Raw genomic sequence first — 13811 nt, 5'->3', positions numbered from 1 at the left:
CCTTCAAAAGACATACTGTATTAATGTTTTCTCATTCTAAATGCCATATATATAAAACTCATGTAATATATATTGTATGAATATTACAAATACACATGCTAGAGGAATATTACACCAAACTACTGCATATGAGTAACATAGAACCACTATATGTACATAAATCTTGAAAAAAAATGTCTTTACTTTTTAAAACACTAAAGGGTCCTCATACAATTCCAACCTAGATATTCCAGCCCTTGTGAAGGAGAATGTCATGGCGGCAGAATCTAAGAACTCGAAAGTTTTTTGCAGATTAAGACCATCCTCTGGACTGGACTTCAAACTAGCACATGCTTGCTTCCACGTGTCAAATGTCAACAGCAACATAAGTGGAAGCAGAAAATACGAAGTGAAGGAAAAAAGAAGAGACCAAGAAAGAGAAAAAGGAGGGTAAGAAAACACAAGGACAAGCCATTTTTCCTTAAAGGGGCGGGGGGTGTTTTCCAAACTGGTGCCCCTTAGCACGCTCTCTACTGAAAATAAGAAATCATACTTTAGCCTGAGAAACAATAGAGCCGGGACACCTACTACTCCGCGCTTCACTTAGACTAAAAGTCGTTGCAGATTAACGGCCCTTGACTTCACTATTGCCATCGCATCTTCCCCTTCTGGTTGGGAACTAAGGCTGAAAAGACTACAACTTTCGAATCTTAGAAAGAAACTTGACCTCAGAAAGTGGTTCAGTAAAACTTAAAAGGTCTGGCAAGGACACCCTGGTCAGATTCCTTTCCCGCCACCGGAAAAACCCAACCTCACACCGTCCTGCTACTAGACTACTTCTCTTGCTTCTAGTCTCGAGGACTGTGTGATAGAAACGTCTGGTGCGCGCCTGTTATTTTTTAAAAGCTGTAAGTCTATTACAGTACAGCCTTCTCTGATCTGATGTGAGCGCGGCCTGCTGGCCGGGCGCCCTGGTGTGGTTTCCGGGGCCAGCAGGCCGCGGGTTCAAGCGCCAGCCTCCAGTCCAGCCCAAGTGCCCCGTCTGGAAGTCCTCCGTTTAAAAACAAAACAAAACAAAACAAAAACACCACGGTCACGACCGTGCAAAACTGGCACAAGTTCCCTTCTCATCTCCCAACTCATGCTTCCCACGGCATGCTTCCTCCAAAAAAGGAAGAATCCGGCCTAAAGCCCAGCTCTCGCCGGCTAGTTTTTACCCAGCACCGGAGCTTGTCTGCAAAACCTGCGAGCACCCGTAAACTTAACTTTACAGAAAACGCAGAGCCTGTTCAGTGAGCGCCTACCACCACCTAGCCCAAGGGGCCCTGGCCCCTCCCCCACCGCGCGCCCCGAGGCCACCACTGGGTCGGTCCCCGAGCACTCGGAGGCCACAAACCACAGAGCAGACTCTCAAGGAGGACGGGCGGGGGCCGACGCCTGGTTCGGAGCTGCTTGGCCCCAGGCGGAGGCGCACAGGCCATCTGGTGCGGAAGGCAGCAGCCCGCGGCGGCCTCCCCACCCTTCCTCCCGGCGCCCTCGCCCACAGGCAGGGGCTCCGGGCACATTCCCGGGACCCAGAGCGACAGAAGCAACTCCTTGGCCCCCTCCTCCGTCCCGGCGAGCATCCCCGGCACGCCGGGCGAAGACACGTGGAGCCCGGGCCCGAGCGCCACTCACTTGCTGGCCGGCGCGGGACTTGCCCTGGGGCGCCCTCCTGAAGAAGGAGGTCCTGGCGGTGAAGAAGAAGTCCTCGGCGTCCTCCTCCAGGCTGCTGTAGCCGCTGCTCATACTGCTGGTCCCGGCGCGCAGGCGGCCAGGCAGGGGACCCAGCGCCCGCCCGTCCGCCCCGCGGGGTCCCCGGTGCGCGCCCCAGCCCCGGCGGGCAGCCTGGCTACAGCTGCGGCCGCCGCTCACTCCGCAGTCTTAGCCTCTCCAGTCGCCAGCCCCGCCGGCCGCGCCACGCCCCCGGCCCGGCCACGCCCCCGCCCGCGTGGCCCGCAGCTCCCGCAGCCGCAGGTGGCCGGGCCCAGCCACACCTCCCGGCTGGGCGCGGCGGGGAGCTGCTTTGCCCCACGGGAACCCGGCTCTCGGGCTGCGTCCAAGGGAGTGGAGCTGGGTTGGGGTCGCTTTCCCCACGACCCGGAAATTGCAAATTCCTCTCCGAGCAGTCCGCCCGCCCTCACCCCCACCTTGCCAGCTGGAGTTTTGGCGAGGGCGAGAACGGAGCAGAGAAGTTTTTCCGCTCCCGTTCGAGGGCTAGCAGTGAGGTCCCCCCGGTCTGCGGGATCCTTAGCCCAGCCAGCGCCCCGAGGCCGCCACGGCCCCCTCCTGGAGCTTGAAAGTTAGCAGAGGAGTGAGGCCATAGCTTCTGGGTGGAGTTTATTCGAATGAAAACATCCTTTCTGGTCGTTCATTGGAGCTTCGGGTTTACCTTCGCCCTCACTCTAGCTAACGCTCCTTCAAAGGACAAGGGCCGAGGCCGTTGTGACCTTAGAAGACTTTTGGTGCAGCCTGAACTAGTTCCATAGTTAGAGGACAATCAAGTACTTACTAATCACGATTGTTTTGTAAATGTCCCCTTCCAGGGTCGAAGGGAGGGGAGGGGAATGGGAAAAAAAGAAGCGGCAAGATATATCACGTACAGGTACAAATTCTCTATGATGAATGTTATCGTATGTATATCTGAAATGTACCAATAAATGTTTTGCTTTAAAAAACAAAATGTCACACAGCCAGCCTTACATTGTGGTCACTTACGAGGCAGAGGTTAAATGGTGAAGGTAAGGAAATCGGAATTCTGTGCATTGGCGAACAAAAAAGTACATTTTTCTTAAAATCCTTCCAGTGAGCTAAGCCTCTTTTAAAATGCGAATTTCCCCTTCAAGACACCTGAGAGAACCAGTCTTCTGCACCTTGATGTTAGTGGATTGATTTAAATCCTAGTAATTTCTTTGCTGAGATCTTGACTGAAGGACTGTTTTGAAGCTTTGGCGTGGACTACTATAGTATGCAGGTTTCAGCAGGTGTTTCATTAATAGGGAAAGAAATGTGTTAAAAGAGAGGAGGGTTTCACGCGTTATACTTAAACTTTCTTGCGTGATGTCCCCCTTATCCTCAACACAACTCTGTAAGGTTTTAGTGCTATTTTATGCCAGCTTTACATCTAGAAAGCATCTGAGGCAGAGAGAGGAAGATAAGCTGCAGGCTGCTGCTCTCTGTTTTGCTTTCTGCTGTTGCTAAAGTCTTCGCTGTAGCTTTTGCTGTAGTTCTTTTGGGTTCTCCACCTGGTGCGTGGTCAACTGGACCAGAGATAGAAGGAGAAATTTTACTCTCAGGCTGAAAGGAGGCTTTCAGACCTCCCTGCCTTCCATCAGGCTTACGCACACAAACCCCTTACAAAATACTCTATTACTCCAAATGATTCACGACCACCGAAATAACAACCCACTTTATAAGGCCTGCATCAAAGGCTTCTTCCAGACACAGGTGCTGAATGATTACAAACCAGGAACCTGACTGTCCCTGTGTGTGCCATGCAGGTAACCTAATGTAAGGGAAGAGTACGATTTACTTACTTTATGAAAGATTTTTCTTATTTGAATTCTATTATTTCATTACTCAAATGTTACCAAACTGCATTAATACAAACCTTATCAAGTACTCCAATTTAAGAGTAACATATAGGTTAAAGAATCTGAGTAAATGTGTTTTAATGTAGATAAAAAAGAAAGGGGAAATAATCTCACCCAGAACAAATTATTTTAAGTCTCTGAGTACTTTCAGGAAAAAATATTAAAAGGAAAAATACACTTAAAATATTTATGATCCACACCGCACCATAAAAAATTTTTTGTTTTATTTTTGTTGTGAGACAAGGTCTTGCTGTGTAGCCCAGGATGGTCTACCTCCATCTCTAGTGTGTTGGGATTACAAATTTGTGTCACCACACCAATCTCAAAATGATTTTTTCAGGTTATTTTTAAATTCCAAAAGAATTGAATTTTTAAAAAAATGGTGGCTGATTGAACCCTGGAGATTGGACCCAGGGCCTTTCATAGACCTGTATCCCCAGCCCTATTTTTCTATTTTGAGACAGGGTCTTAGTCACTAAATTGCCCATGCTGGTCTTGAACTTGTGATTCTCTTACCTCAGCGTCCCAAAATGCTAAGACCACAGGCATGCACTACCACAGTGGGCTAATTTTTTGTATTTATCAACACACCATCAGAATCAATTATAACAAAAACTGGGGGCTGGGGCTGTAGCTCGATAGTAAAACACCTGAATGTATGCGCAGGCCCTAGGTTCAATCCTGAAAAGGATGAGGGGTCGGTGTGTGGGATGATTTTAAAATGAAGAAATACTGCTTTTATGCAACAACAACAACAAAAAAATAAATGGGAAAAAGAATTGGCGTTCTAGGAGCTGGAGGTGGTGGCACATCCCTGTAATCCCAGAATTTGGGAGGCTGAAGCAGGAAGATCACAGGGAATTCAAGGGCAGCCTTGGCTACATAGTGGGTTCAAGGCCAGCCTAACAACATAGTTAAACCCTGTCTCAAAAAAAAAGAATTGGCATCTGTTTTCTAAAAACAGCATAATAATCATAGTTCATATTTTTCTTATAGCATTATGAATAAAAATATTAAGAGTTTTAAATTTTTGGCTCATGAAATTAGTGTTTGTAAAAATTCAAAATACCATTCTAAACAACTGGATATTTTTAACATTTAAAATTCAGGGAAGGTGTGGAATAAATACATGTAGTCAAGTTCACTTTTGAAAGGATTTGTTGTCAGAGAATTGAATTTCTAAATGGACTCTGTCACTATAAATTTTCCAGTGATACAAGAGCCTATTGATTTAAATTTCTAGCCTAGTCATCTTTTATTCTTATGTTAAACAGGGAATGTATTTAAAACATGGTAAATATATTCAGATATTATAAACATACACAAATGTTTTATTATTTTGTCTTGTACATCAAATCATTTCCTTTATATTAATGTAAAAGAGGAGGCTTTATTAAAATTGTTCTTAATTGCATTGCTGAGGATTGAACCAAGACTCGCTCATGTTATACAAGAGCTCTACCACTGAGCTGTCTCCCCAGACAAAAGTTTCAATCCTTGTTCACCAGATAGGCCATCATGAAAAAAATTCTATAAATGTGATTATCCATCAAAAAGGTTAAGGGCTGGGGATTTAGCTCAGTGGTTCTGCTGCCTGCCTTAAAAGTGCAAGGACCCAAGTTCCATCCCTGGTACCAAAAAAAAAAAAAAAAGTTTAAATTATGTTCAGATTCTCTACTACATATCCAAGTCCACAAATAATAAAAACAAAAATATAATAAATACAGAAAAACATTTGAAACACAGTTTACCATTTGACTAAATATATCTAAAAGTAAAAATTTTCTTCTGTCAACTTGTCCTAATAAAGGTACCATAACACCACAAAGGAAAAGCTTTCTGGATTTTACTATGTAAAAACGTAAATATTTTTAGCATACATACAATGTACAGGCCTAAAAGATAAGGAAAGAACTGAGGGAAATATTTGTAACTTTATTGGCACAAGGCTGATAATTAAAATATAAAGATCTCATGTAAATCAATAAAAATATTGAAAATATTTGAGAGAAAAATAGGAAAAGGATAAGTAGTTCATAAAGGAAAAATATATAGCCTCATGGCAGATCACACACCTATAATCCCAGGTACTTGGAAGGCTAAAGTGAGAATCACAAATTTGAAACTGGCCTGGGCAACATACCAAGATCCTGTCTCAAAAAAGAAAAGAAAAATATTAGCTCATCAGTCATTTATATACATAGTATGTATATATGTATATAAAACATAGGAATATGTATGTATATACACATATTTTAGTGGGACTGGGAATGGAACCCAGAGCCTCATACATGCTAGGCAAGTGCCCCATCACCAAATTACATCCCTGTCTCTTTTTACTTTTTATTTCAAATACAGTCTCTATAAGTTGCCTAGGTTGGCCTGACACTTGTAATTCTCCTACCACAGCCTGTTAAGTAGCTGAGATTACAGGTATGCTCCATTATACCTGGCTAATCATCTATATACTAAAATATTTATGCAGTCAACAAATATTTATTGAGCATATATTATCTGCCAGACACTGATCTCAGCACAAAGATACATTACAGACAGACAAAAATTCTTATATTTTAGTAGGGGTTGGAAGGAGACAGGCCAAGAATAAGAGAATTATATAGTAAGTTAGGAGGTAATAAATACTCAAATAAATCATTAAAAAGATAAAGAATGTTTTATATAAGCCAGGCGTGGTGGCACATGCCTGTAATCCCAGCACTCAAGAGACCAAGGCAGAAGGATTGCCATGAGTTTGAGGCCAGCCTAAACTGCATAGCGAGACCCTGTCTCAAAACAAAAAATACAAAAAAATGTTTTAAATTGACAGTCTCACTGAGGTCTCCTTTGGGCAAAAATGAGTAGGAGGTGAAGGAGGGGGACATACAGATTTTTATAAGAAATGCATTTCAGGCAAAGAAAACAGCAAGTGTAAAGGTCCTGAGGCAGGAGTGTGCTTGGGATTTTCAAAGAAGAGTTGCAGTATTTCCCAATTGGGCATAGGGACAAAGAAGTTACTAATCCCATAATGCCTTGAATGGAATAGTATAGACCTTCATTTTGATTTTTACTCTGAGAGGAGAAATTACAGCACATTTTGAGCAGAGGAATGACAATATCTGACTCAACACCCCACCCCCATGCTGGGGCTGGAAGGGAGTCACACATTCTAGGCAAGCACTCTACCACTGACTGAGCTACATTCTCAATTCTGACTCATCTTTTTATGTTTGTTTGTTTGTTTCATTTTTTGAGACGGGGGTCTTGGTGTGCAGTTCAGGCTGACCTTGAACTCACTATGTAGCTCAGGCTGACCTCAAACTTGCAGCCATCCTCCTATCTCAGCCTTCCCAGTACTAGGATTACAGGCGTGTGCACCATGCCTGGCTGGCTCACCTTTTTAAAGGAACTGTTTGGTTGCTGAGTAGATAATAAACTGTTAAGTCTTATGAAAACTCAAGCAAATAAAACAATCATTTTTCACTCATGAGATTGGCAAATATTACATAAACAAGTCATGAAACTGCATTATACAGTAATATGATCACATTTGTGTAACTGAAATCATAGATAATTTTGTTAGTGTGATAAGAGTTAAGAGAAATTAATGGGGAGATTTAGCATGAAGGTCACATTCACAGATAACTATTACCTTGACACCTGGACAACAAAGCAAAAGCCTGGCCTTGTGGGTCAGGCAGCTCTACATGTAAATCATAACACTGTCACTCTGTGTGACCTGCATGTCCCCCCTCATACTGGGGCCTGAACCCGGAGTCTTCACTGAGCTACATCCCCCTGGGATTTTTTTTTTTTTTTGAGACTGGGCTTGAACTTGAGGTCCTCTAGCCTGAGCCTCCCAGGGTGCTGGGATTACAGGTGTAAGCCTCCATATCCAGATTCTTGTGTGACCTTTTTTTTTGGTACCGGAGATCGAACTCAGGACTTTGCCCTTGCAAGGCAGGCGCCGGAACTACTGAGCTAAATCCCTGGCCCCTTGTGTGACCTTTAAAAATTCAATTAGCTCCACTGTGACTCAGATTCATCATCAGTAAAATGGGAATAACAGCATTCCCATTTTACTCTCTGGTTTATTGTAAGAATAAAGTGAGAGAAATCATGTAAAGACATTGGCATAGAATAGGCCAAGCAGATATTAGTTTTTCTTACTCCAATATTAGATATTAGTGCATACTCAACATCTATTAACCATTTCTTCCTTGTTAACTAAATAAAGACTTTAGTTCCAGAATCCTCTCCTTGGCAAGAGGTCCAATCCCAGCTCCTAGTAAGGCCAGATGTTCAGTTAGTTGCAGTGGTCAATTCCTCTACCACAGATTACTTTAGGCTTTGGCAGTTCTTGCAGATCCAGCAGGGAAATACTTCGTAGTGATGTTTGAGAAAAGTTCCCTCATCTTGAAAAAAGACATCCCCAAACCCAACTCTTAGCCAGGCATGTTGGCACACACCTAAAATCCCAGCACTCTGGGAGACACAGGATGACTGCAAGTTCCAGCCAAGCCTGGGCAAGAGGTGTGTGTGGGGGGGGGCTGGGAATGTAGCTCAGTATAAAGGTCCTGGATTCAATCCCATTACCAAAAAACAAAAACAATAAAATAACCTCTTCTTGCAGTAGAGTTTGCCTGCCTGCTCATGGACCCTGGGCATTCTACAGCCACACTCAGTCAAAACTGGCACCCTAAAGATGGCAGAGCAGAACAATTCAAGGAACCTTTGAAGGGGTCTTTGAATTAACCAACTTCAAAGGGATCCTTATGAGGACTTCTTGTTCTGTGAGACAATAATCTTCTCAGCTAGGCCTAGTGACACAAGCCTTGAGTCCTCGCTACCCAAGAGGTAAAGCAGTATCCCAGGAGTTTGAAGTCTAACTGGGCTTTAAAGTAAGGCTCCATATCAAAATAAAGAATAAATAAAGAAAAAAAGTGTGTGCTAAGATTTCTCTCAAAAATTCTATGACAAGTAGGGACTAGTGGCAAACACCTACAATCCCAGCTACTATGGAAGCTGAGGATCACAACTTTGAGACCAGCCTAGGCAATACAGCAAGACCCCGTCTCAAGGGACATAGTTCTTTCTTTGCAAGTGAAAGGGCCTGGGTTCAATCCCTAGTACTGTACAAAAGAAGAAAAGAAAGAAGGAAAGAAGGGAGGGAGGGAGGGCAAAAAAAAGAAAAATTCTATGCCACTAAAATTCAAAAGTAATGCAAGTTGGTTACTTCAGAGCTGATAGAAGATAGGCACTCAGGTATCAGCACTGATAGAATCAGTGTCTCCTGTTTGGTCAGTTCCTATGGCTTTGCCTGTCACCCTAGAAACCCCTATGTTGTTCATGACAATGAGAAAACTAAACAATATAATAACTGAAGTACAGTGTGTTTGATAGTTAAAGTCACCCAGGTTTATAGAAGATGAAGGAGGAAAACAAATGATCATTCCCATTGCTAGTCTGCCAATCTAACATACCTTGGACCTACTAGAATAAGCTGAAATATTTCATGCAAGGGACACTCCCTGGTGTGAGTACTGTAAAGCGAACCTCATAATTTGGTGTCTATGTCTCAGTAGATTTCATCATGGGCTTCTGCATTTCCTCATTACTGTTGCAAGAACTGGCCAAGGGAAAACATATATCTGATGAAAAAAATCCTTGATCACTATAATACTTTGTCATGTTATCTTTTGTTTCAGACCATCAAAGCTCTTGACACAAGAATTAATTCTTATCAAGTGATAATTATTGGTCTCCTTTAAAAGACAAAGAAACAAGGGGGGGCTGAGAGCATAGCTCAGTGACAGAGAATATGCTTAGTACGAGAGAGGCCTCTGGGGGTGGAAGGGCCATATCCCAAATGTGGGAGGGTGAAGGAAAGAATGGGGAGCAATCTTTATTTAGCATTTATTTCTTTAAAGAAGAAAAAGCTGAAGCAAATAGGACAAAATGTTAATGTGTATTTTATCTGGGCATTGGAAACACTAATTTTTAAAATTTGTCTAAATTCATTGTATGCCTGGAATATTTCTTAATTTTATAGTATTTATACTTTAGAAGCTAAAGTGAAGATAATTGGATTTTTTTTTTTTTGGTACAGGGGATTGAACTCAGGCCCTTGCATTTGCAAGGCAGGCGCGATGCTGCTGAGCTAAATCCCCAGCCCTGATAATTGCAATTTTAAAAAACCATTATATTTTAATGGCATCAGGAACTTCACCAATAGATTATGGAATAAGAGTAGGGGGGGTCTCAGACCTGAAACTTCTGAAAACTTAAATCATAATAGTGAAGCAGACTGGGGATTTAGACTTCACCAAAGAAGAAGGAAGTGGCAGGTACCACTTTCTCCCTGACCCCTCACCATGTGGGAAGAGTGGCTCAAACCTACAGTTGCACAGTGACTACTGGCAACCCCAGAGGCCTCCACAAACACACCAGTGGAACAGAACAGTAGGTGCAGCAGACTGCAGTGGCTAGTGAGTTACTCGGGTTCAGACGGCCCCCTGGAGAGGGTGACTGGCCAGTAGCCATCTTGGAGAGGGGCCTACTGAGCTCAGAATTTAGAGCAGCTGCAGGCTGGCTCCATCAGAGTGATGGAACCAAGTTCAAGTTGGCAGGAGGTCGAGAAGCTGAGTTCAAGCCAGCAGGTGACACACAGAATGTCACAGACTAAACAAATTAGGTTCCAGCCTCACAGCCAGAAACCAGCCTGAGGGCCGGGGATTTAGCTCAGTGGTTTCACCACCTGCTGTGCAAGCTCAAGGACCCAAGTTCAATCCCTGGTACCAAAAAAACAAAAAAAAAACCCTAGAAACCAGCCTGAGCTTCAGAACTAAAGGTGCAGGCTTGCTGGGATTGTCCACTAACCCGCTGTAAATCTATAGCTGAATTATTGGGATTAATCAGCACAGATCTGGGCTCTATGTGGCCAATTTGTTTACCAGGAACAGCAGAGACACGCTTTAAAGTGGACTTTTTTTTCTTATTTTTTCCCCTTTCTTTTTTCTTGATTGTTTGTTCTTATTTTTATATAATGTGAATATTATTTCTAGTTTCTATCATTGTTCTGTTCTGTTTCAATTTTTATTTCTTCCTTCTCTTTTTAGCTCCTGTCTTCTTTATCAGTTCCTCAAAGTTTGTGTAACCTTCCTTTGTCCTCCAGCCTAGTTTCTAATCTCTTCCTCTTCTTCTATTTCTCTATTTCTTCATCCTAACTCCTTTTAAATTTTCTCCTCTGAAGGTAAAATTGCCCGACTGAGGGCATAGATATTGTATACAATTTTCTGGTTTGATTTAGATATTGTTATATAACCACAAATCTAGTTCATAGGATTAAAGGTGACAAATCAATAGTTACCACAGTTTGTCATTTTCTAGGTTGTATTTGATGCTGTTCTTATTGGGGATTGTACTACGTTAGCCAAGAGGACATAATTGTTCTAATCAGTTGTTCTTTCTGGTATGCCAAGACTGAGATTGCCTAAGGGTCATAAACAATACTATAGGCCAGTGCCAAAGAACCAGGGATTAGGCCAAATAGGTGGCAACTTCTCATCCCCAATAAATTGAAGAGATGGGTACTCAAATCCAAAAGCCAGCTAGCTACACCTGGAAGAGATCTCTGAGAAGTAGTCATTTCCTAAGGGTTCTAAATACTAGCAATAAAGCTACTTATCATACAAAATTTACAAGGACTGACAAAGGAATTAAACAAAAAAATAGAAAATGAGAAAACATTTCAGCAAGATGCACCCCCAAACTTCCAGATCACCAAAGGCAAACCCAGGGGCAATGAGATGGAACAATTTGAAACCTACCCACCTGGATGCTCGAAAGTGGTAACAGTGGAAGTAACAAAGTAAATGAGGCTCTAGAAAAATCAAATCAAAAGTACTTTCTCAGGTGACCATAGAGATGGTGACCAGTGAAAGACAGGATTAGTCACTCTACAGCCAATACAGATAAAAATAGAGGCGCTGCCCCTGCCTGGCGCACACACACACACACACACACACACACACACACACACACACACACACACACAAATCCCTGGTACAAAAAAAAAACCATAAAGGAGCTTAGAAAAATGATGGAAACCATGAATGCCCAACATAGGAAAGAAATGGAATCCATGACACAGATTCAAACAGATATCCAGGCAGCAAATGAGGCAATGTGAGGACAGAATATTAGAGGTAGAAGACAAGATTGCAGTTAATGATCATGAAAAGAAAGATCTCTTAAAAATAACAAGGGACCAGGAAAAATCAATCCAATAATTGCTAGATGATGCAAAGAAGAATAACATAAGATTGATCAGAGTAGGGCTGGGGATTTAGCTCAGTGGTTTCACCGCCTGCTGCACAAGTGCAAGGACCCAAGTTCGATCCCCGGTACAAAAAAAAAAAAAGGTTGATCAGAGTCAATGAAAAAGCAGGAGATAGCACAAATGACATTAAAAAAAACTGTCCACAGAGGTAATGGCAGAAAACTTTGAAGCAAGGAAAAAGAATTTCACATACAGTTAAATGAGGCATACAGAACTCCATCTAGTCTTAATAAAAAAAAAAATTTACACCAAGGAACATAATAATCAAGATTCTAGGCCGGGGATTTAGCTCAGTGGTTTCGCCGCCTGCTGTGCAAGTGCAAGGACCCGAGTTTGATCCCCGGTACCAAAAAAAAAAAAAAAAAATCAAGATTCTAGAAATTCAACGTAAGAACAGAATATTAGAAGCTATTAGAGAAAAGAAACAAGTCATCTGTAAAGCAAAGCCCATCAAAATCGCAACAGACTTCTTAACATATACCCTCAAGTCAAGGAAAGCTTGGAATGAAGTATTTGAAGCCCCAAAAGAAAACAAACTCCAACCAAAGTTGATGTACCCCACAAAATTATCTTTCAAAATTGATGGAGAAATAAGATACCTCCACAACACAGAATACCTGAAAAAATTTATGACTACCAAACCAGCACTCCAAAATGTTCTGAAGGACATTCTAGAAAGATATAACAAGGACTATAACTCCATGAACCCCAACAGAATGAATCCACCAAGCAAGGTAAGCAATTAAACAGAGGAGAAAAAAGGGAACCAAAAACAGGAAAATAATATGACAGGGGTAAGTTAATACTTATCAGTTATATATCAATGTAAATGGTCTCAATTTACCAATCAAAAAAAAACAGATGGGCAAAATGGAACAAGAAGCAAAACCCAACAATATGCTGCATACAAGAAACACATTTAATTAAAAAAGAATTCATAGACTTAAAATCAAAGGATGGAAAATAATATTCCACATGACAAGAACCCAGAAAAAAGCAAAGGTGGCTATTCTATTTACAGAAGAAGTGGACCAGTGCACCCAATTATATAAAACAATTTTTACAGACATGAAAAATTAAAAAAAAATCAAATAAGCACTAATGCTATTGTAATGGGGGACCTCAATACCCCATTGTCACAAATAGATAGATCAACTAGACAAAGAAATATCAGAACTGAACCAAACTTTTCAGCAAAAGGACTCAGTAGATTTCTACAGTGTTAAGGCCCACAACATGAGAATACACATTCTTCTCACCTGCACATGGGACATTGTACAAACCAAACCACATACTAGATCATAGAACATGCTTAAGTAAACACAAAGGAATTGAAATTATCCTATGCATATTATCATACCATAGAGCAATGAAATTGGAGATTAATGACAAAAGAAACCACATGTGTTTATGAAAACACATGGAAATTAAATAACACCCTCCTGAACAACCAGTGGGTCACAAATGAAATTAAAGAAGAAATTAGGCAGTTTTTCCTATTAAATGATAATCCCAATACAACACACTGGAATTTATGGGACACAATGAAAGCAGTCCTATGAGGGAAATTTATAGCAGTAAATTCTCATATCAGAAAAAATACCAAGCTCAAATAAACAACCTAATGTTGAACCTCAAGCTTCAAAAAAAGAAGAGCAAGTCAAGCACAAAACTTTTACAAGGGAGAAAATTATAAAGATCAGAGCAGAGGGCCAGGGATTTAGTTCAGTGGCACCACACCTGCCTCAGAAGCACAAGGTCCTGAGTTTTATCTGTGGTACAAAAAAAAAAAATCAGAGCAGAAATTAGTGTAATACAGACTAAGAGAGCAATACAAATAATCAATAATTGAAGAGTTAATT

General features: G+C 41.7%; 1 protein-coding gene across 1 annotated transcript in view; it reads right to left on the bottom strand.

Moving 5' to 3' along the window:
- Rassf3 (Ras association domain family member 3) overlaps window positions 1–2304 on the bottom strand; it is a 67458-nt gene extending 65154 nt beyond the window's left edge. Inside the window, exon 1 of the mRNA XM_021241425.2 lies at window positions 1657–2304. Coding sequence (XP_021097084.1) covers window positions 1657–1767 — 111 coding nt within the window. The 5' untranslated portion in view covers window positions 1768–2304. The remainder of the gene's footprint in view (window positions 1–1656) is intronic.
- Between the last annotated feature and the right edge of the window lie 11507 nt (window positions 2305–13811).

This window comes from Heterocephalus glaber, unplaced genomic scaffold, assembly GCF_053883595.1.
Source record: "Heterocephalus glaber isolate CG9 unplaced genomic scaffold, H.glaber_assembly_v1.0 deba00001569, whole genome shotgun sequence".
In the NCBI taxonomy this organism is placed as follows: Eukaryota; Metazoa; Chordata; class Mammalia; order Rodentia; family Bathyergidae; genus Heterocephalus; species Heterocephalus glaber.
Note: the sequence above shows the minus strand (reverse complement) of the source record. Positions and strands in the feature narration are given on the sequence as shown.